The 22,944-nt window shown below is 42.2% G+C and overlaps 3 protein-coding genes across 5 annotated transcripts in view; 2 read left to right on the forward strand and 1 right to left on the reverse strand.

The window, feature by feature from the left end:
* dnajc17 (DnaJ (Hsp40) homolog, subfamily C, member 17) overlaps window positions 1–22,944 on the reverse strand; it is a 106,410-nt gene that overhangs the window by 67,761 nt on the left and 15,705 nt on the right. Inside the window, exons 11-12 of one of the 3 annotated variants that reach the window (XR_005896251.1) lie at window positions 8,653–8,797; window positions 8,383–8,467 (exon numbers count right to left, since the gene is read on the reverse strand). Coding sequence is in view for 2 of the 3 variants with exons in the window: in XM_041061203.1 (XP_040917137.1) it covers window positions 8,672–8,797 (126 nt within the window). In the remaining variant the exon portion in view is untranslated. Of the gene's footprint in view, window positions 1–8,330; window positions 8,468–8,530; window positions 8,798–22,944 lie in introns of those variants that run through there. The other 2 variants (XM_041061203.1, XM_041061202.1) reach the window with 2 other exon arrangements.
* gchfr (GTP cyclohydrolase I feedback regulator) lies at window positions 2,796–5,014 on the forward strand. Its single transcript, XM_041061205.1, has 3 exons — window positions 2,796–2,951; window positions 3,522–3,616; window positions 4,328–5,014. The coding sequence occupies exons 1-3, from the start codon at window positions 2,916–2,918 to the stop codon at window positions 4,455–4,457; spliced, it is 261 nt and encodes an 86-aa protein (XP_040917139.1). The 5' UTR covers window positions 2,796–2,915; the 3' UTR covers window positions 4,458–5,014.
* On the forward strand, window positions 14,741–18,810 carry LOC121197544 (cdc42 effector protein 3). The gene is made up of 3 exons (XM_041061204.1): window positions 14,741–15,369; window positions 15,491–15,646; window positions 17,118–18,810. Exon 3 carries the CDS (start codon window positions 17,259–17,261, stop codon window positions 17,886–17,888), a length of 630 nt encoding a protein of 209 aa, XP_040917138.1. The 5' UTR covers window positions 14,741–15,369; window positions 15,491–15,646; window positions 17,118–17,258; the 3' UTR covers window positions 17,889–18,810.

Consider the following 22,944-nt stretch of genomic DNA (forward strand, 5'->3'; position numbering starts at 1 on the left):
GAAGAAGTAGGAGGCGAGATGAGGTAAGGTGAAAAATTGAAGAAACAAAGAGAGGAGGAGGAAAGGAGAATTTAACCTTGCTAAGGCTGCTGGGTAATATCGCTGCAGCTTGGAGACACCTTACGTAAACTGCTGGGTGTAATCTGGAAAACAGCAAAGGAAAGGAGGTCAGTGATGTATTTTCTCTTCTTGCAGAGGAGGGACTGTGAAGTTCCTCAGATGGGAACCGGACTGCTCAGGCAGATGCAGACACACACACACACACACACACACACACACACACACACACACACACACACACACACACACACACACACACACACACACACACAAAAGTTTAAATTCACACGTATAAAAGTCTCACGAAGAAATACGTGGCTTAACAATACAGTGATTCATCACAATTAAGCAGATGTAAACCTATATGGAGTGTAACCCTAACACCCAATCTATCAGCGAGCTGCCTGTTGTCTCTGCTCTCCCACAGTTTAAATCCCTCAGCTGAATATTGGAATATCACTCTGACATACACCTACAGTAAATCATCATATACACACACTGGCCTGATGTATAAATCATTCCTATTCAGTCCCCCACTCAGTGATTTAAAGCGATTGCTTTAGCAGTGCATCTATCCACTATAGGTCTTCACCCACACATACTCACATCAAGTAAATCTGCCAGACATATTTATCATAGAAGGAAGCCTGATGTGTGTGGGATGTCTGAGGCATTGGGAATTTGACATTACCAGACATGAAGTTTTTAAGAATAATTGTTTCTATTCTGAATATGCTAAATAGGAATCCAAAATTTTATAGTACAAAATATTCATTTCTAAAGTTAAAATTTGCATTTCCTGTGGGGCATGTGAGAAAAAAAGGACTATAATGGGTTTTCTTTTTCACTCCTGAACCTGTTGCAGGGTCAGTTCCAATCACTGCTGCAATAAAAACTACTTTTATTTTAATAGTTATTGATAGGTATTTATATTTTTTCTGACTAGACAGTATAAACAAATACATATATTTATAAGGATTTTTTTTCTTGTATTGCAGATGATTCTTTTATGATGCTACCAGATCATTTGACAGAAGCGTTCATGCATCAGGCCGTCACACTCTAGCACAGAAGGTGAAGGCAAAGGCCTCATCAAAAGATCAAACTGCTTCCTGCAGCCCCACTGGGGACATGCTCCACTGTCACCACAGGTCACAGAAGAGGTGACCCTGGACTCCAATAACCAGCAGCAGATGAGCCGACGCAGGAAGACGCTGCAGGAGCACAGGAAGCAGCTCGGATAGGAACATGTTTGGAGAGAGTGTTCTTTCTTGCAAATGGAGGGTTGGGGGTGGGGGCTGGGGGGGGTCTCTGGTTTGTTTTGGAGGCCTTAGCAACAACCCTGCTGCTTTCCTGTTTTCTTTCCTGAAGCAGGTTTCAGGTTAACAGGGACAGATAAAACATGAGAAAAGAGACATTCTTCAGGAAATTCTTTTCATTTGTTAAACCACAAATGATTCACATGGAAGTTCATTCATCTCTAAGGCTACTGAATGCCAAAGCAGTAGTTTGTCAGTCAACAAATGGCTGTTTTCCAAGGTCAATGCAATATGGCAGTTATCGACTTAGATGTACATTAAAGTGACAATGATCTTGGAAGCCAGTAGATGGCAATCTTTTCAGCAATCCTCCAAAAGCACCTGTGTCCCTCTGAATGAAGGGGCTACAGATAAGAGGATCTGTGTAATTTCAGGAGGCGGTAAATGACACTGACTGACCCATCTGACTGTAAACAAACTGTATCCATGCAATCTCACACTGCAGAGCTCTACCAAATGTAGCAACAATATATCATAAAATCTCAAAAAAAAAATTTTTTAACCTTTTTATTAAATGGTGAATTGCTTTGCATTCAGAACTGACGGTGGTAAAGGGCATTTCTGAATGAGCTCTGGGGGGTTGCTTAGATTCATGGCTGCCCACCATCGCAATATGAAGCTGTGATCAGGCTTTAAATTATCCTTCCCACGGAGCATGACGTGCAAAGTCTAACTGAATGGCTTTTGGGCTTCTCTGGCATCAGTGGGACATTATTTTCATATTGCTGATTTTATCAAGAGTCTCTGCCATTGTTGTTTGCCTTTTGGTCTTTGTCTTTCATTTCCCTCTCTGTCATAAGATTGATCCAAAATTATTATTACTGCACCGAGGAGGAAATTAATAAATCTGTGGGAGGGAAATTAGAGTTCCAGACAGAGCAGGTTCAATGTAATATATGCATGCGCATATATATCCTTTTTTTTGTTGTTGTTGTCTAATATCACACAAATGCATTTCACGAACTAAATACTTGTGAATTTATGGACAGGATGAGCAAAACTGTATTGCTTCAAAAATGTGTATTATATAAGAAACTGTGGCCTGGAATAAAAGGAAAATTAATCTCAATGCACCTGACTATAGAGGCATTTCATTTTGTAAACTAAACTTACTTAACACCTATACATGTGAAAACACAAGGCCAAAGTATCTACACTTTCCCAGTCACAGAATGACAGAGGATTCATGCACTGAGGATGTATAACTCTGAAAGAATAAGCTGGTTAATTAAACAGGAACAACACTGTTGAGAAGTCTGCAACATATCCATTTCCTCTGGTACATACACCCTGGCCAACATTTCTAATGTCAACAAACTACTGATCACAGTTGAGCAAGACTCTTGAAGCAGATCGAGCAGCCTTGTTGACAGATACCGAGAAAAGAGTTGTGATTGGTCCGTCACGGTGGGTGTTTCCGCATTCCGCAAAGAGCTGTCAGCAGAGGCTCAAGTTGGAGAAGGGGACCGTCGTGTCTGTGAAGAAGCCTCCTCAGTCATTCCCGGGGGAATAACGGTCCAACGCCAGGGAGACGGGATGCCGTACATGCTCATCAGTACGCAGATCCGACTGGTGCGTATCCTGCAGCCGTAAATGAGCCGTGTCATGCTTTTAGGAGGAGGACACACGCTCGAGTTGGAGAGTCAGGGATTTATTTATTTGACTGCGCAACGTTGCACATCCTACTAATCAATCAAGGTCGCCACTTGAAAATTATAGTTATATTTATGCAGTGGCCTGTAGTATTCTGCATGGCGGAAACAACAAACAGTCCAGGCTGCGAGCGGAGCAAGCAGCGTGCGTAAGGTTTTTGTTTGTTTGTTTTTGTTTTTTTTTTTGTTTTTTTTTGCCATGGTGCCCTAAATTAAAAACACATGTTGCCCAGTTGTCGGTCTCTTGATGCGCATGTTCATTTTATTGTCTGCACGACTGGAGCAACCTAATTCTATAGGCTCAGAGTATTGGATCATCTATTTTTAGTCTGTCCAGATATTAGAGATTATGATCCGCACCTGCCAGAGGGATGCAGGTGTAGCCAGCGATACGCGGCAAGAGCTTGATATTGTTTCAACAATAAATTCCTTAATATACAGAATAAAGTATCAGATGTATAGTTAATGTTGTTTAATTGCTGTCTTTCAGGAGACTGGTCCAACAAACGTGGGAGATGAATATTCTGACCCAGCTGTCATGAATTACCTGGGAGCAAGGAAAACGACCGTGCTGGGAAACAATTTGTGAGTGTTGAAAATGGGGACATTCAGTTACTGTAGTGGGTGGACATGAAAATAAAGGTGGCAGGTAACTTAGTCAAATAAGGGCAACACCTTAAGACAGGATGTAAACTGAGATTTTTATGCATAAATCAGCTCAGGGTTTCATCCACAAAAGCACCAAGTCTCAAATGTCACTCATACAATGAAGAATTTCCATCGTGATTTTATCAATTTTGGGAAAGTAACCCTACCACCATCCCCCAAGCAGGAAACTGTAAACTTTAAAGGCACTTTTCCAACGCGGACCTCCACACACGGGGAATCAACTCCCAGGTGTACTGTAAATGTGCTCACACCGAGCCCTATTTCCATATTTAGGCACTTAACACTGGTGTTTCTTGTATTTTGGCCGTTAACGTGTACATATTGATGACAGAGCTGAGATCAGGTCACAGGGGAAGAAAAGAAAAAAGAAACTCCAATGTGGTTGAAGAAGGCTGCTGCGTTGCAGGTTTATCATAAACCATTCAGGCTGATAGAATACAGAACAGGGAAGTGTTGTCATTGGCAATCTGATTCAAATGCTGCTGGGAAATGAACCAAGGTGTGGGAGGAAGTGAACAAGCACCAGAACAATTAACAGCATTCTACTTTCCAAGCAAAGTTTACTGAAATACAGAGAAATCCCACATCTGTGGAAAGTAGAATTACTTTGTGTTTATGCTCATTTAGTGCAGAGTACCATGTGGACGACCCACCACGCCTGGTGTTGGACAAGCTGGAGAAGATCGGTTTCCGCGTGCTGACGATGACGGGGGTGGGACAGACGCTGGTGTGGTGCCTCCACAAGGAGACGGAGTGATCAGTCACGGGTCCTGACTCTATCGAAATACCTCTATAAGCATTTGAAAGGATGAATGAATTGTGCTGAAATGTTTTATCAACTTGTTTTGCACTTTGGTTCTCTGCTTTGCATTTGACACACTGACAGCTACACATTCAGCCCCTTCTCACATGAAAATAAAGCTCTAAAGTTGAGATTATCCCAGACGACTCGGATAACCCTGAACAGGTGATACGTCAGGGGAATACCGAACTACAGTCTGGAGATTTTATAAGACTCTTTGCCCATATTGTTTACTATTTACTAATGGTGATCAAGCTTAAGTTTAGGGAGTGGGAGTCATTTGGCAGTACAACTCAATTAAAGGCACGGCTGTAAAGTCAGGCTGTGCGAAAGTGCAAGAGGCCTCATCCAGTTTCCCCTTTCTCCTAAGTAAACAAAACACTATGCTAGATAGGTTTCTACTTGCAGGACTCTGCAAAGATGTTTTTGTAAGTCTATCATATGCTTATGATTAAATGATGTAATGATATGGATTGCTTGTGTACTTATTAATAAAAGAAAACAATGTGCAATGCTTCTAAGATTTACCCCAGACAAAACTGAACTCATGTACGTAGCCTTCTGATAATCCATCAGACAGACACTTAACAAATATCACATGTAAAGAAAAAAAGGATCAACATGCACTTATTGTGAGCCCTCACAGCTCTGTGCCACCTTACACGGATACTGCATGCCCCATGATGAGGCATGAGGCACTAGTACTGCAGGCACACGGAGAGCAGGAGTCTGCCTGCGAGAGCCAAAAAACGCTGGGTGGTTTCATTACAGCCGCAGGTCTGCAAGCACGTCTGGGGCCAGCCCGGATCACTAACCCGCAAACCAGAAACTTTGCCAGCAAGCTCACAGCCAAACTCTTACCAGATCTGCTGCCTCACACATGACTAAGCTTCTACCTCCGCATTTAAAGATCAAAAGGTGCTGGTGCTTCCCCGTTCTGTGACCACGGAGATTCCAGATACTGTTTGCATACACTGACATGGCAGCTTCAGACAATCTACGGAAAAAGGAAGAATCCAAGGCTCTGCTGTAGTTGTTGATAGGACAGAGCATCCAGCAGGCTCATCTTCCCACCCTGGTTCGCATGCAGCGCAAGCCGCTGTGGGCTCAGGGCAGGGTTGGTGGTGAATGAGTTTCCTGTAATTGTATTTCCTCTGTTGTCATTTGGACAGAGTTTGTGTGTTTCTGGGCTTTTTTTTTTTTTTTTTTTTCTTCACATTGCCGGGATATGAAGAAGGCTACGCATAAACCAATCCATGTGATGAGGGGATTTTGCAAGAGGAGAGGAGCAGATGTCTCCCACCACACCACACCACTCCACTCCACAGCTGGACATTGTGTAACAGAGCCACGGCAAAGCAGAACAGGAGTGGCAGGGAGATAGAACAACTGGGTTGGATGTTGCAAAGCTGCCATGTGGCTCCTAAACAATACAATGACAAGAGAAAGCGTCGCCACGCAAACCCCAAAAATATAGACACACCATTACGCCATAGTCCCCCAAGGGGCAGGAAAATAAGACTATTTGGATGAATAGATGTTCCACAGGCAGAAGACCGACAAAACTCAGGGTGACCACAACAGTCTGGCACTGTAAGGTCTGACTTAATGTGGGTCACAGAGCAGTAGCGTGTCACTTCAGAGGAGCATAAATAAGCAATTAAGAGTATATTCTAGGTATCCGTTATATAAGCCTATTGTGAAACACCTTAGAACAGTAATAGCTTAACTTTGAGAAAATTTGAGGGGTCGATATCGTAGAACAGAATACAGTTTTCAAGCAGATGGCAGGTCCATGGACTGTGACATGATCCACCCGAGACTTCTGAAAAGTCTTAACTTTCCTGCAATATGATGCATGAAGGAAAAATTGCTCATCTTGTATTGCTTGGTGTAGTATTAGCACAAGGTATAAGTCATTCAGAAATTATTCCAGGACTCCTTAAATGAAAACTTTTCAGTTGGTGATTAAAGTAATAGTTCTTTGCTAAAAAAAAAAAAAAAAAAAAGCAATTTGCTTTCTTTCTGAGAGTTAGATGAGAAGATCGATACTACTTTCATGTCTGTTCATTCAATTTTAAGCTGGGGCCAGATGCGGTTGTACGGGAGGTTACATGCCAGACTGTTTCTTGGCTGGGAGCAGTGACTTCCCGGAGTCTCTGTTGGTTGCCTGGCAAACTCATGGTGACAAGAAGACTCCTCCCTGCCAAGAAATAGTTCAGCACCCAACTTGCTGTCAAACCGCAACTTCTTATTTCAATCAGATTCAACAAACTAGGTAGAACATGATAATTAATGAGCTTTAAAGAGGCTGGTAGGCGGACTTTTTTTACCTTTGTGTTTCCAGTCTTTAAGCCAAGACAAGCTAAGCTAACCATCTCCTGGCTCCAGCTTCATATTGAAAGCACAAACATATAAATCTTCCCATCTAACTGTCAGCAATGAAGTGAACAGACCTATTTCCCAAAGTTCAAACTATTCCTTAAGTATTCTTTCCTTTTTTTTAGTATTACGTAAGATATAGTAACATTTAGCTACCTGTAAGAGCCTTTTCTCTATCCAGATACAGATAGTCTAAATAAGGGGTTCCAACCTTTTTGGCTTGTGACTCCTTATAACGAAGCCATGTTTACTTCTGACCCTTTGTCATAAGTTATGGTCTTAGTTTGGACAATTTTAATTTGAATGTTTTTTCAGGTCCTGATGAGGTAATATCAATATTTCACAAGAAGAGAGTATTGGAAATAAAAGTCAGAAAAAATAATGTTTAGTTTCTCCATTGTTGTCACTTTAATAATGACCCAGCAGATTTATCCTAGGGCCCTTTGGAGGGTCTTGACCTCCAGGTTGGAAACCCCTGATGCATTATTTTGTGCACGGGTTGCATAGAGCAAATACACAAGTCACATCTACCACTGAGCAAAAGACCAGAGATGAATGAACTGAAGTGTGCAGGGAAAAGGCCTCTTCAGTCCAGAGCAGAGCTTTAGATATATTGTATACAAAAGCCCAGGGAACAATCATCTAAACCACCAGATCTATAATGGAGGGCCTCCAGAGTATGTTCACTTTTCATCACATGGGACCGCAAGTATTCCCATAAAAACCTACCTAGTGTTCCAGTCATGGTCTGATTACAGGGTTAACATGGGGGAGAAATGATTTTGGCGGTTTGGGTTGCTACGGCGCTCAGCTACTTTTACAGTTACTAATTGAATATGCAGACAAGAGAAAAGAATGGTTTTTGCATCACACTTGGTTGGCTACAGTAATGAGGTAATGAGTTGTCACGGCTAACCAGACAACAGGCTGAGAGATGCAAATTACATCATTACACTGCTTTGATTACATGTGGTGCTGCACAGCCAGTGTCCTCTGGCTCTTTTACAACACAGTGAACTAAAGACTAAATTCTCACTTGGATGCCTTTAATCTCTAAAGGTCTTACAATAACTTACCAACAAATGTATTAATCCTCAGGAAAACTGCAATAACCACGTCACATGATAATATGATAAATGGGCCACAATATTTTTAGGATTTCTAAGGAGTATTGTGATAAAATAGATTGCAATTTATAACATTTTCTGACCACAATTTATATCCTCCCAAAATGTCAGAAAAAAATAATAAGATGGTGATAAAATATGATCTCTGAAATTTTAAATAAAATATGTTTATATCAGTATTCATTGTTATATTTTGTAGGCGTCTGAAACAGGCTGTACTGTTCACTCACAGGACAACCCAGTCAACCAAATACAAGGATACACACTACTCTGTATTTTGAATTTGCCATCCTTGTATTGGTACAATATGGTCTCACAAAATACTACACAGCACTGATTCATCCCTGCAGCCTGAGTGTTGGGACTCATACCTCTGGGACCACGTGGCTTCACATCGAATCCTGCAGGAGCCCTCACTTCTCCTCTACTCTGTATCTCCCTCAGTCATCCTACGTTCTTAGCAAAGGAAAAGACATTACACGCTGATTAAAACCATCGATTTGAAAATAAATGTTTCTTATAAGTTATTCAAAAATATTTATTTTGTCACAGTGTATAACATACAAAAACAAAACACATTAAGAAGCTTTATGAAACTAAAGCCTGAAACAGGTATTTATTAAACAGTTGCAGGCTGGTACCAAGGTTGGTCCTGCTGTGCTATGACCTGTCGGCCTCCTCCTCGTCCTCTCTTTGCATTTGTTCTATGAGTCTCTGTCGCTCAGCGGCCTGCCTCATCCTCATCATCACCACACTCTCATAGTCCCGCTCATTTGTCAGGGAGCCCTGCAGAAGAGACAAACTTGACTTTAATATCAAACAAGGGAACTCAGAGAGGTTATTATAACAAGGAAAATGATCAAATATGATTCGAAAGCATATAAACTTCAGTCTCAACCTGTGTAATGTTTGTCTTTATCACAGACAGAATTAGGCAAGAACATAAATATTTGAGCCCAAGATTCCTAAAATTTTCTTAAGATTAGACAAATCTTCTTAAGGCAAGTAGGATAATCTTCATCCTTCTTGCCTTACTTGTTTTAGTTCTCCTCAGAATTATGCTGAAACAACAGATAAATTATCACTCTGTGCTTGTGTCTTTCAGACTCCACACCTTCAGTCTGTATTGCAGACAGGCTTTCCATTACAAATTTGTCGTCTCCAAGATGAGATAACCCTCATGACATCATCATCAAAGGCTATTTTTTTTTCTCAGACTTGACAAAGCTCCTCCAGAGCCACAGAAGAAGTTAACCATTTTCACAGGCTGTGAAGAACTCCCCCACAAGTTAACTGATTTTAATTTATAAAATCGGTGGAGTGGCCCTCAATCAATGTCCAAGGAGAATGTCGAATGAGCCATTACACAGGCAGGGAGTCATAGAAAAAAGTTACACGTCTGTATTTTATATCATGACAACAGTGACATGGAGCAAATGACACCACTGTCACCGTATTTGTTTTCACGACCGGGCATGTGGGTGCAGAGCGGAGGAGACGAGGACTCAGACAGATGCTCTCATCTCAGTTACCATCAGCATGATGGCAGGGTGAACATGCATGAGACAGCAGCCTGCAGAGCAACTGTGACAGGGTAATTCCGCTGCCTGAGGTCATTAAACCCCAAAATGAGGGCTGGGATTAGGCCTGGCAGTCGCCTGGCTTCTCACTGTGTGTTTGTGTGTGTGATTTCTCTGAGGGGCTCGGGCTTGGACGAGGATGGCGAGAGATTCTCTTACTGTGGACTCGGGGAGGGCAGCCACTGGCTAATGGCTAATCAAGCAGGGTGGAACATGGGCCAGACGTTTTAAACACACACACACGAACAGGCCACGATCTGTGCGGTCACAAATGCCACACACAAGCCAGGACACACATCCAGACACAAGAAGAGAGACTCTAAAGAAGCGAGGAGACACTTTTTAAAACATGCACGCAGGTTGCTTATGTATGCATACTTATGCACATTTAAAACACAAGCTCATAGAGACTATTGTGCCATTCTGAAGTGCATGGGAGGCCATGTGTCCACAGAGTAAGCCACTGTTTTATAGGACTATATCCAGGAAGTCTGCTGGGCCAAGGAAGTGTCTCTTTAACAAGACAGTGAGCTACAGGAGGGAGGGAGTGAGTGTGTGCATGAGAGAGAGCGAGTGCGAGAGAGCTGAAGAGGAGAGGTAGGTTTTTGTCAATGCACTCCCTGAGCTAAGGCATCTGGAAAACATCACGGGGGACTCCAGCATCCATGTGCTGAGAGAAAGAGGGTAAGTGTGGAGGAAGAAGAGAGGAGAGGTTCGGTGAGGGGAAGTTACCCCCCACTCCCTCCCTCCACCCCGCCCCTGGATTGAGGAAAGCTGCTATTATCATTCCAGTAATGTGAGCTCAAGCCCTTGTCTGACACGTAACTATGAAATATCACGCGAACGACATTAGGTAAATAAATGACTCTTGCATCTTCAAATTAAACAAAACACAAGCAAGTATACAACCAAGCTGGTGGAAACACTCCCTCCTCCTCTGCAAATATATCTCCACTCTGCCCTGCCCTCTACTGGTCACTACACTGAAGTGCACCTGAATGCTCATAATTGGTCTGACCTATTCTCTACCCGGCGTGGTCACGGGTGGACTGTACCAGGCTAATGATTTAGGGGAATTCTGAGCATTAACAGGTGCTTTATGGGCAATGTGACGCATTTCTTCTCAGGATGAGGGATGTTTCCTTGCCTGGGGTGTCAGCTTATAATGTACATGTTTAGCCAGTGCATCACTCTATTACTAAACACTTGTGTGTACGTATGCATGTGTGTGTGTTTCTGTGTGTGCTGCAGTAACACTGGGGCCCAGGGTGAGTCGGAAACCACAGAACACAAACAATGGGCCCCTGTACAAAGCCAAGAGAGGAGGGTACAAGGCCACCACCGAGGTAGGATGGTAGTAAAACACACATACGCACGCATATACACAAACAAGCTAAGGATTAGCTGTGACATCAGCACATGGCTAGGCCTCAAAACAGCAGATCCCAGCCTGACCCCAGGCCAGTAATGACATCATGAATACCACCAGAGCCGTGAGTCAGGCAACATAACATACACGCACACTCTTTCTCACATACGGCGTGAGACATCTCACAGCGCAGGTGGCTACTGCGTTCCTCTGGCATAACTTGTCAGATCAGCTGCACATTACACCATTTCTTTGTGTGAGATTTGTGCGAGTTTGTAAGCATGTGAGCATGAGGGACAGAGTAAGTGTGTGTTTATGCAGCAGAGACACAATAGAGTGTGGACAAGGTGTAGACTTGAAGATGAGACTACCACTATTTCTCCAAAATGAAAAAGATACTGGGCAGCTTCAGTGGTCATACGAAGGCCATGGTTACTCTCAGGAGCCTGGTCTATTACAGGGTTTTTGTTAGTGAAAAACAAACACTATGCAGAGATTAAGGCCCAAATCTACATCCTGTATTTAACCCTTTACATGCACCTGTCCTGCAAACATCTGGTTTCTGAACGGACGTCTGGGACAGGACTTCCTTTTATCTGACAGCAAAAGCCATGTGTCTGAACAGAAAAGCTCTGCAGATGCAGTGTTAGTGAATGCATCTACAGATCATTGATTGTGACAACCACAATTACACAGGTCAATTACATGTAAGCTGCAGAATTTACAGACACCTTGACACTACACTTGGAAAGATGTTTCCTGCATGTAAAAAAACAGCTGTTTTAAAAATCTAATTCAAAAATCCGACCAGTGGATGTGAGGTGCCATGTAAGTAGATGTGTGTATATATATATGGAAGTGTATGCATGTGGTTGTACGTGGTCACGGTACTGGACGGAGACAGAGAGTGCCTTTGGAAACTGTTAAAGAAAAGGAAATAAACTGTGAAAAGAGAAATGGCAGCAAAGACCTGAACTCCCGGTGCCCTGGCATTTCTCTTTATGATGGATGAGCTCAGGGATCCTAGAACAGGGAGACGTGGGGGTTTGGCCTCTTTAATATCCAACAATACATCGTTGTAAAAGCAAAATTATGTCTTTCACATCCCAGCTTGCCGGGAAAAGCCCTCTGATTGCAAAAGATTTCCCATTAAAACAAAAGGGGCCACGGGACTGGTAAGAATGCAGTCTGAACCTTGGAGATGTCAAAAGGAGCTCAGGCATTAGGTGGAGAGAAGAAAAAAACAAAAAACAGAAATTGAAATTAAAGCTTTCAAACACAAAAATAAGAAATGTCTGTTCGATCTGTGTATATACGTATGTGTTCCCACATCCTTATATTATCTACAGAATGCAGTGTGCAGAACAAACAGCTTGTATATAGTTAGCATAATGTTCACTTCAGCTATCCAGTCTTCAAAGCAATCTAAATATCACAGCCATGATTTAATAATTACTAATGATTCGTTGCCAGGAGACACAACAGTACATTCCCAGTTTTCACTGACCGCCCACATTCTCTGAAAAAAAAAAAAAAAGAAACAGTATGCTGTGATTTATACATATGTACGTAAAAAAAAAAAAACACTCCACAGAGAGCTGAAAACACAAAAGACATTTTATATGTCTGTGGGCACTACAAAGGGATCAAAACAAGTACAAGACTTCGCTGTACAATAGCACAAAATCACCATGGTATAACATTTATTTGGGTGGATGTGGATTTTTGGCTTTATTGGATATTTGACTGTTGAGAACAACAGGACAGGGGGGACAGAAACACAAGACACTGCAGCTTCATAGTATTTTACACCTCTAAGAACTGATGCTGTATCTCTGATTTCTTGGTTAAAGTAGATTATAGACCAAAGTCCCCAGCTGATTTGGAAATTGTTAACAATAAAGGACTGAGCTTAAAGGCAAAACAGAAAGCAGTTTCTGTCGTGTCGCTCCATTAATTTACCTGCCAATTCTCCTCCTTGTCAGACCTGATGTAACCTTACTGTGCTGATGAGACGCTACTGTAACCTTTGTCATGTGTAATGATGAGTCTGCACTTAGTATTTAATAACATCACACCTGGACTTTGACTGTCAGCTCTCTGTCATGTGGCGGTCTCACAGCTGAGTGTCTACATGAACAGCCAGACCGCCAAGTTTCTGTTGGAGCGCCTTCAAAAAGCTCATCATTGAGTCATGGCTTTGGAAAGAAACAGTGATGACAACGGTTAGGACGATGACAAATGCTCACTTGGATCTTCTCGCCAGGATTGATGAACGGACATTAGAAAGAGTAGCTACTGCAAACTGTTTTAGAGACAGACAGAGAGTAGTGGACTGCCCAAGTTCAATTGTCTAGCATTGTGCTTTTCATACTCTGGGTAACTCAATGCTTAATTTGCTGAGTACGGTATGTCCTATGTTTGTCGTCACTGAACACTGTTTTTCATATACAAGAATGAGACAGTGATTGTAAATCTAGTCTAAATGCTGGCTGTCTAAGGGCCCCGATAGAGCGGAAGCTGGAGAACACACAACAAAGGGCCAGAAGAATATCCACCAAAGCCTCAGTTTGGGCTTCTAGCGCCAGTCAAAGCAATATCTGGAAACACTTTTTATCCTGCAACAACAAAAACACGCAGTATCCCAGATTTCAGGCCCAGCATAGCTGCATCAAACCACACTGCCCGCTATGGTCAGGCCTCAGAAAAGAGGCTTATACAGAAATCTAGCTAGGGCTAAACGCAGAGGCTCAAAGGCTACATAGCATGGCAACACAACTAACAGACTAAGCCCAACCTTGGTCAGACGGCAGGTCTTGTGAGGTCATTCTCAAATACCGCAGATAACACCAACTCCTCACCCTGATTGTCTTCTAGCATGAAAGCAGTTTTGTGGTTGTAGGTGGAAGGAGGAGGAGGGAGATTTTTCTCAGAAGAGAGATGTTCCAAAATGTTCTGTTTCAGTCCTGGGTAAATGTTATGATAATTTCATTTGCGTGAGTAATTGTGTCTGGTCTTGCAGACTGTTCTGGCACTGGACTGCAGAGCGAGAGAACAAGAGAGGATCAGGCGGCACGCCTGTTGTTTATTGGATCAATTTGAAAGGACCGGAGGAGTAGTGAAAGATATGATTTGTCCATTTCCTTCACACCCTGCATGTTTAAGTTTAGTGAACAAGGGAAGCATTGAGACTCTGGACAAAGGGATCCACAGCCGTGTCCTCCTTTCTCCTGGAACACAGTGTTCATTATAAAACTTGGGAAGACTGTCAGAGAATGACGACATGTTGGTGATTTTAATATTCTCTCTATAAAACACAGGGTCACGAACTGTACAAAATTAAATAGATTAAAAAAAAATCTTTGTCAATAAACCATGAGACAACAAAGGGCATGTTCAATGCAAGTGGCAATTGCTGCCTGTGAGAGCACAACAAAATGCTTTGATCCTGCTATTTTTTTTTTTTTTTGACGCAAACACATTCCACACAGCTGAAAAAAAGTTTGAAGTTGTGACACAATGTCCATTACTCTATTACTACAGCATTCCAAACGCAACAACAACACTTTGCTGGAGGCGTGAGAATTGGAAATGCAATAAGTTATCTCTCTTGTGCAACCCAGCGTGCCTGTCCATACATGTTGGTGTGCAATAGTGCACTTAGATTACATAGAGAAGCTAAAGGCCTCCAGTCAGGCAGAAGGGCCGGTGGAGTGGGGTGGACTCAAGGGCTTTAGACAAGCCAACAGCAGGCAGGAAATCAGGAAATCAGCAGAGCAGAGGGACAATGACATGGAGATTAGAGATCAGTTGACCCCCTCTTCTGGGTAACTGTCCTATTTGCTCACTGGCTATGACTTCCTTTTTTTCTTTTTCACATAACCACATCTACACACACTCTCAGACACAAACACAACCTGTTGTACACTCAGTAACCTATTCAAACTCAACCTCTCTCGTCCTTCCCTTCTCTCAAACACACTGGACGCACCATTACAGCTCTTGAAAAAAAAGAGTCGTGTGTCGTAGTCACATTTAATTCCTTCATAGGAATTTAATCAGGAGCTCCAGCATTTCCCACAGGTAATGGGTGCAGCCAACCAATATGCAGGAATTGCTTTATCACCTGTGACTAAAGGCCAACTCACAGCGCAACCAGCATGATATCTTGTGACGGCTGGCAACCGTTCTAAAGCGGAATGATAGCAAATATAAATTTTGAAAAGCTTTAAAAAAAAAAAAAAAAAGGAGAAGAAGAAGAAGAAAAGCCTCCACCTGGATTCCTTACCACTCTTGTACTCTACACCAGCAACACACCTGAAGGGGAGTTTATACTGGGATGGATTAACGAAAAAAAAAAGAAGGATATTGTTCAAGGACTGAAAACACCCATCTAAGCACGGACAAAGGTAAGAAACAGTCCCTCTGCAGTGACAATGAGGTGTATTAAATTCAGTAATGCAATGTGAAAGTTGACTTGGTTGTGTCAGTGAGTAAAAGGTTATTTCAACCCACTCTGCTTCTCTCAAGGCTGTGTAACGCGGGCTTCTGTGTAACAGCTGAACAAGTCCCATCATGTCAAGGAAGAGTTTGTCGGGGTGTGCAGGTAGACACAGCCTTGTTTCCTGACAGAGACGTGTGTACATGTGTGGGGTTCAAATATCCTCTATTTGCTCAGCAAGACAGGTAAGAATTACTTTATCAGTCTTCATCTGTTCTAGTGTTATTCATCCTACTAGACAACTGCATGAAAAGAAAAATCTTGAAATCAATTGCTTTTAACTTGTGGCTGAAGTTTTCATCAGAAAGATCCTTTATCTGGCTCAAAGGTGGGTCATTTATGGCAGGATTGAGGAAGATGATTTAAAAAGTGTTTCTTGGCCAATCTATTTTAACAGGGCTTTTTTAAATTTTTACTTGGCCATGAAGTGTTTCCTGAACACGATACTCATGGCTGAAATCCTAAGACTGCTCCTTGGCCAAACTGACATGTTTGGAAAGGAATGCTGTTGTGTCCACGCTCTCCAATCTCCCGCTGCTACGAAAGTGCCGATAAAACCTTTACAAGCGAATAAAACCTGTTTGCTATAGTGACTTACAAATTTACAGAGTGTGTGTTTCAAGTCACGAACACAGACCTAATGTGGGCAAAGCTGTTTGGGGAGACCATAAAATCACAGAAACTGAGCAGATTATCTAATCGACATGCCAGTGCTGATGAATTGAGGTCTATTTTACTTAATAAAATGATTACAGGTCACGGAAAGCAAAAAGGCTTTTCTCTTTTTGACAAAATTTGACTTTCATTTCAAGTGCTATTGTATTGTTTCATCTTAACCAAGATGTTTCCTTTCAAGTTTTGTTGGTGGAAGTGAAATTTTAATAACATAAAATCCCCAAACTACATTACAAAATGGATCATGTATTTTGAAATATAACGGCCACAGCGTGATGTTATTTATGAGAATGAGGATATTTCATTTTATTAACTTCCACATCCAGAGTCACTGCATAACTCTCACACCACAGTGGAATAAACTGACTGCATCCCAGCTATTTGTACTTCTCAGAAAATCATTAACATGTGTTCGCCATGATTTCTGACAGAAATAATGGTAAAACCTAATGTGAAGAGATAAGATGCACTCACATGCAGAGCAATAATTACCATTTGTGAATCTGCATTTTTGTTGCTTTTGTTACTGGAAGTCTTAAGTAGGCTAATAGACTTTGGAGGATATAAAGGAGACCACACCTGCGTTTATGGGAAAAGACTGTGATTTGAAAAGTAAATATTTGGAAATGAAAGCTTCAAAGCTTTGCTGGAACATCCCTGTGCTGCCAAATAATGCTGAATTTCATTAAACCAAAATCAAGTGGAGCAGGTGCAATCTCTAAACAATGGTTGCCGATTCACATCAAGCGGACTGATACAGTTCAATACTTACATCTGGTCCTAAATTACATGAGGAGCACAGGCCTGCTCCATATTCTAGCATTATGAGAGGGAAACCTGGATTATCAAAAAATGATTTATAATCTGGTGTCATATAAATGACCTTCTCAGAAAATTTTATTAGTTATTAGTTATTAGACCTTAGTTATTAGACCACCATTTGTTAAATTATAATTTCTCATGTTTTGTGTTTTGTTGCAGATGACATTATGTTTTTAAGCCTCACCACTTCCTGAGGATTCACTGAGGAAATACAAAAGGATACAAAGACTTTTTTCAGGATATTTAAAAAAAAAAGAGCACATAAAAACATTTAAGTCTATCTCAACCAGATCTCCCAAGATGCCATTTAGAGCATCGCTGCACAGAAAGCCATCATCTGGTCATTGGCCCAGTAGGAATTCAAAGCGCCGGGAGGTGCTGTCAGTCAACATGATTAGCCTACCATTGGCTGACTTCCGCCACATCTCACATATTGGGAACGATGTCCATACAGACAGCTTTGGAGACCTGTCCTTCTTAAAGATGGGCCACAACCTGCTACTACAAAGCTCCCAGAGCGAGCAGAACCTCTTCATGGCCTGCGCTCCGCCACCAAAGCCCCCTCGTCTGAATCTGCACGAGATCGAGGGCTCAGAGAGCCCTGACTGGTCTGCTGGCCACCAGCACAACACCTCCCAGAAGAGGAAGAAATGCAGCTCTATGCCACTGCTGGACAGTGAAGGAGACGGAGACATGGAACAGGATGATGGGTACCAAAGAGGGAACAATGTTGCTTACAATCAGACTCGGAGCCTTGGTCGGGGTAGTGTGAGTTCAGACAAGGATGGAGACTCCACAGAAACCTGTGATAAAACTGATAGACAGCAAAAGGATGAGGACAGTGGTTTTTCATTTAGCCTCGACCTGGGCCCTTCAATCCTGGATGATGTTCTGCAGGTGATGGACAAACTCCGCGCTCAAACACAGTAGTCAAGAACCACAATAAGGCTTTACTGAGTTCATGGAATATGGAAAAGAGCTTTAACTCAACTTGCTTTGAGGGACACACTTCTGATTTCACTGGACAAATCAATATCCTAGAGCTATGTTATTGTTCAAATAAACCGTGGAGACATGTGTTGCTATGATGCCAGTGTACAAAGCAGTGACAAATAAGCTCTGGAGAGAACCAACAGCACCTATGTTTTAACAAAGCTAAACATGGGAGTACACTGGAAACCCTGATAGACAGGATAAAGAATTCTGCTTTCTTTCAGTATTTCAGTAAAACATTCATTTGTGAATCCGATCTTCCCAACAAACTCAGGATAAACATCTCTCTCTCCTCAGGACAATGTGGTCCTACATTTGTTAAAAAGTAAACGCAATCCAGTTTGAAAGGTCAAACTAAGAAAAAAAAAAAGACAACAACTAGAAGTTAATGTTCTCCTTAGATTTATTCCCTTGCAGAGGTAGATACAATGTTCAAGTTAATAATTGAACCCTGTCTGATGTCAAACTCCAAGCTGGACATTTTCACCTTCCTGTACTTCCCTCCTTTGCTAGCGTAATCCCCCCCAAAACCACACAGCACTGCACTGAAAACGGCTGTTAAGACTTAAGAGTGTTGTGTTTAAGAAAAGAAAAGCTGCGGCTGGAATCCAAGGTCCTCGAGCTGTGATGTCTTGGCTCTTGGCGTGCTTGCCAATCTATTGTGTGCAGAGGGCAATTTTTCCTCCGCACGCATCCCAGAGGCCCCACTCAAAGGTAGACCAAGGTACCCCCCATCTCTCTCAATGCAGTGAAAACAAACACTTAGTTCTGCTTCCAATAAAAGCCAGCCAGTGGTGGCAGGTTGGGCTGCAGACCAAGCCAGGCTACAGGTCCAAGACCCCAGAAGAAGAAGAAGAAGAAGGAAAAAAAAACCCAAAAAGAAAGCTGGAGCATGCTGTTTTCTTAGCTGCAAATCAGAGTCTGACGCTCTGGTGAGTGGCGCACGAGAAGGAAAGTGGTAAAAGGTAATGTGATACTTCCACATATGCAGGGGGTGTCGAGGGAGGCGGACCAGAGACATCCATTACTGCAGCATAAGTCCTGATGAGGGTTTAAACACTACCTTCTGACCAAACAGACCCCCGACACGTGAAAAATACATGCCTGCATCTCACATACACTGGCACACAAGTGAAGAGAACCACGCATGTCTAAGTGTGAGCATGCATGGTCAAACTGAAGTCTGTGCAGACAATCTATGTCCATTTTCCTCAGGTCTGGAGAGAAGAGAGTCAGGACAGTCTGTGCCTTAGTGAGAGGTTGCCAGGAAAGACTGTGGGGCAAACCCAGAACCAGCCAAATTCCTAAGTGCCCCACGGGTCATGCTGCAAAATATTCGAACCACAAGTGTCCCGCTTCTAGCAATACATTTAGAATTCTATGTACGTCCAAACAGACGTAGCAATGTTTGTGGGTACATGCGCACTGTTTTGGCTTATCCTATTTTAAACTGGATATCATTGCCCCTGTTAGTTGTATATGTTTTGACAATTACACATTGTGAAACTTTTTTTTTTTTGGCATTGAAAAAAATGTACTGTTTTGTATTTTGGGGAAGTAAAGAAAGAATATTCCAAATTCCAAGATTGGTGGTTTTGTGGATAGAAGTGCTCATGTCAACATTTTAAGTGCTCTTATGAGATTGTTTACACGTCCTGATGGACAGCCATTTATTTGGCGATTTAACTGTCAGAAGCCACTGTGGAGGCAATAAGCCTTGTCTGTCACTTATACCCAACAGTTTCTAGAGTAATTATAGTCTTGGACTATCCAACACTACAAGCAGCACAATATTATTTCAAGGTGAAGAGACACACAAGCCTAAATTAGACAGGCATGTCAAGCAGGATTTCGTGTAGAGTCACGGCAGTTCAGTAAACTGGACTTTGAAACAACTGCTGGGTTGGTAGGCATTCGGTGCTTTGAAGCACACCTATATCACAAAGCAGTGACATTCAGTGGCTAACCAGGGTGTGTCGGCTATTTGTCAGACCTTCCTGTACAGGTTACTTTCTTATGATAAGCAGGACAAAGAGGTATTCAGTCACACAGACTTTACATTGGATAGTGTTCCCGTCTGCCTCAAAGGCCCTTAACGATCAAAGACTCGTTAAGTCACAAGAAAAAGAAGAATTATGAAATGTCAGACAGACGCTCTGCAAACAAATTATTGAGGAACTATGTAAGGGTAAAAAAACTTTAACAAAAAAAGACAACGTTTAAATAAAAAGGCTTTGGTATTTTATGGACTTCAGAGAGAACTGATTAAGAAAACCTCTGACGAATTGTATAGAAACCCACTCTTATTTATTATACGCTTCAAAAATTAACATTTACTGCTTTTTCTGGATAAAAGCCTTCCTGCAGATGAGGGACCTCAGTGTAGTGTGAAGAATCACAGAGACTTAAGCTCAACAAGAGTTCAGCCACATGACTGATGTGAGAAAAAAGAGCCTGTAATTGAGGACAAATTATCTTGTCTGCGCTGCGCAAACTGGCCGAGCTGTGAAGTATCCCAATCACATCTGGTACCACTTCGCTCCTTCCAAAAATCTAAACTCGCTGTCATATAGAATACCAAGAAACCCTGTCATCGCACTAAAGAGTAGCTCGTATGAGTTATTTATTTTGTCAGGTACTAACTAAAAAGCTAAAAATATTGTTTTGGCAAATAAGAGATGTGTCCTTCGACTGTAATTGCATCTCCCACTTCAACCTGATGCTACTGAAAAACGCTGCATTGGCTTCACACAGGTTCACACACAAAAAAAGGGGGATTTTGTGAAAACTGATATTGTTTATGCTGTCTGTATCATGTCAGAACGTATTATCAAGCTACAGACGGTTAGGGCCAAGCCAGTCCACAACAGCTATCCCCTCTCATGAGAGGCATGATGAGCTGGGTGTATTTGGGTATCATCATTTCAAAAATTTCTGACCACACCATCGTCACACCACGCAATTCATTCTGTATCTAACAAGAGAAAGCAAAAACACGCCCGTATATCTCAAGCTATCCTAATCCAGTCTACCTTTCCCATAAACTGTGTGGTCAACATTTATGATATAAATATACATACACATATGTCTATATTACAACAACCAATAATAATATTAATAAAGTTTCCTCCTTTTGGGTCCAATCATAGTAAAATACAGAAGCCTGCTGGTCTCCCTTGTAGAAGTCCATTGTCTCCATTCAGAGAGTGGGTCAGATCAGGGTGGAACAAGGCAACAGTATGGCCACATACAGAGCATCTCTTCCAGACTCAGCTATTTTAGGTGAGAGTGCACTTTTCAAGCACTAGCAAACCAGCGGGCTGGAAAAACAATCCCAGAATAGCTGATCTGCTGCATCTGGTTTGTGTCGTGACAAGCTTGCGATGGCTCTCTGGCTCTAGATGGAAGAAGCAGGCGTAGAAAGCTCAAATTTAGGTTCTTTTTTACGATAGATTCAGTTTAAATAATATGGTATGCTAAACTACGTAATAAACCATAAATCAGGACGCAGTGATTAATGATGGCATCGCATCTCCGGAGACGCAAACATTATGTCTGGCAGGGAGAAAGCAGATGGTTAGATAGCGACTCCATGTCTGAGACAGTCTGGGAAGTGAGATATGAATTATTAGTCAGACTCTGTGCAATCCATACAGTTGGCCACACGTGAAATCATATTTTGATGCAGCAACTGTTTACAGCTCTCAGAAAACACTGTACTTACTCATACAGTACCTGAGCCCTTCACTGTGACTGTTGCCACACATGCCACAGTTAATATAAAACAACAAGCACAGTGACTCATTCAGGATTCACTGAGGTTTGCAACCGTGCGCAGTACAACGCTAAAAGAAATCTTTGCACTGAGAATGACTCGAGCACTTCTTTTATAAACCTGCTCATTTCCCAATCTCTCACTTACTATGTCAAAGGGTAAAGACTCAACAGTCTGGAGACGAAACTGGATCCTTTCCCAAAAGGAGAGGCTAAATTAAGTCAGGAGCATGGGGAGCAATTCCACAGTGTGTGGAAGATGTGACCTTTCCCTGTTTTGAAATTTTTAATATCTACGGTGAGAAAAAACTGGGTGAATGCTGCAGGGCCTATTTATCTGCTTTCTGGATATGAAGAACAGAAACAGAGCCAGAATTTCAACAGGTCTCCTCAGTGTCTTAATATGAGAGCAGCCAAAAATCACATCACAGCATAGTTAGTAATGTTCAAGGTCTCTGGACCCTGAGAGGGATCTTCAGAGGCAATTTGTGGCCCTCGCTCCATTAGGCCCCTCACTTTGGCCCCAAATTTGTGTATTAAGCCGATCAGACCTGGAATTGAGGCTGAGGCTGAAGTCATTTGTGTGCGTTTCTAAGCTCCCTGTAGTGAGACCCTGACTCTCTGAGCACTATGTTTGGATTGACAAGGTTAGAGAACCAAGTCCTCACCCAAGGTGTTTCTCTGTGATTGCAGCTGGCTGGAGCTGGGGGGGGTGATGGAGGGGTAGACAACAGACAAGGGATCTGATTTTTACATTACAAATAGGGTTCGAGGACATGGACCTCCAAGGCTCTGGCTTCTCATTACCTCTATCTCTCTTTATCAAACGCTAATATCTACGCTGGTTCACCCATTATGTCATGTGGGGCCTCTTTAGTGAAAAGTTTTCTTGCTGACGGCTAATGTGAAAATTACCCAGCCGTAGTAATGTTTTCATTCTCGGGTGCGGGACACACACACACAAAAAAAAAAGATGAAGCAATCAACTTAGGATATCTGTGAGGCAAACCGGGTTACCATAATAACATTTAAAGAGATTAGCGTGACAAGTCCCAGTGTGCAGGCTGAGTCTCACATGCTAGTCCTGAGAAGGGAATCTGAGCCTTTGCTCACTGGACTGAGGGGTGAAACCCAGTTCAGCAGCAGCTCTGGAGACACAGATAAGTAGATGGAGAGAATTACTGATCTGCAATTCCCCACACGTAAAGATCACAACATA

This window comes from Toxotes jaculatrix, chromosome 17 (assembly GCF_017976425.1).
Source record: "Toxotes jaculatrix isolate fToxJac2 chromosome 17, fToxJac2.pri, whole genome shotgun sequence".
Lineage (NCBI taxonomy): Eukaryota > Metazoa > Chordata > Actinopteri > Toxotidae > Toxotes > Toxotes jaculatrix.

Coding starts and splice junctions, on each gene's coding strand:
- gchfr (XM_041061205.1), top strand. CDS start 2,916: ATGCCGTACATGCTCATCAGTACGCAGATCCGACTG. Junction 2,952..3,521: donor TCAGTACGCAGATCCGACTG/GTGCGTATCCTG, acceptor GCTGTCTTTCAG/GAGACTGGTCCAACAAACGT. Junction 3,617..4,327: donor ACCGTGCTGGGAAACAATTT/GTGAGTGTTGAA, acceptor ATGCTCATTTAG/TGCAGAGTACCATGTGGACG.
- LOC121197544 (XM_041061204.1), top strand. CDS start 17,259: ATGCCATTTAGAGCATCGCTGCACAGAAAGCCATCATCTGGTCATTGG.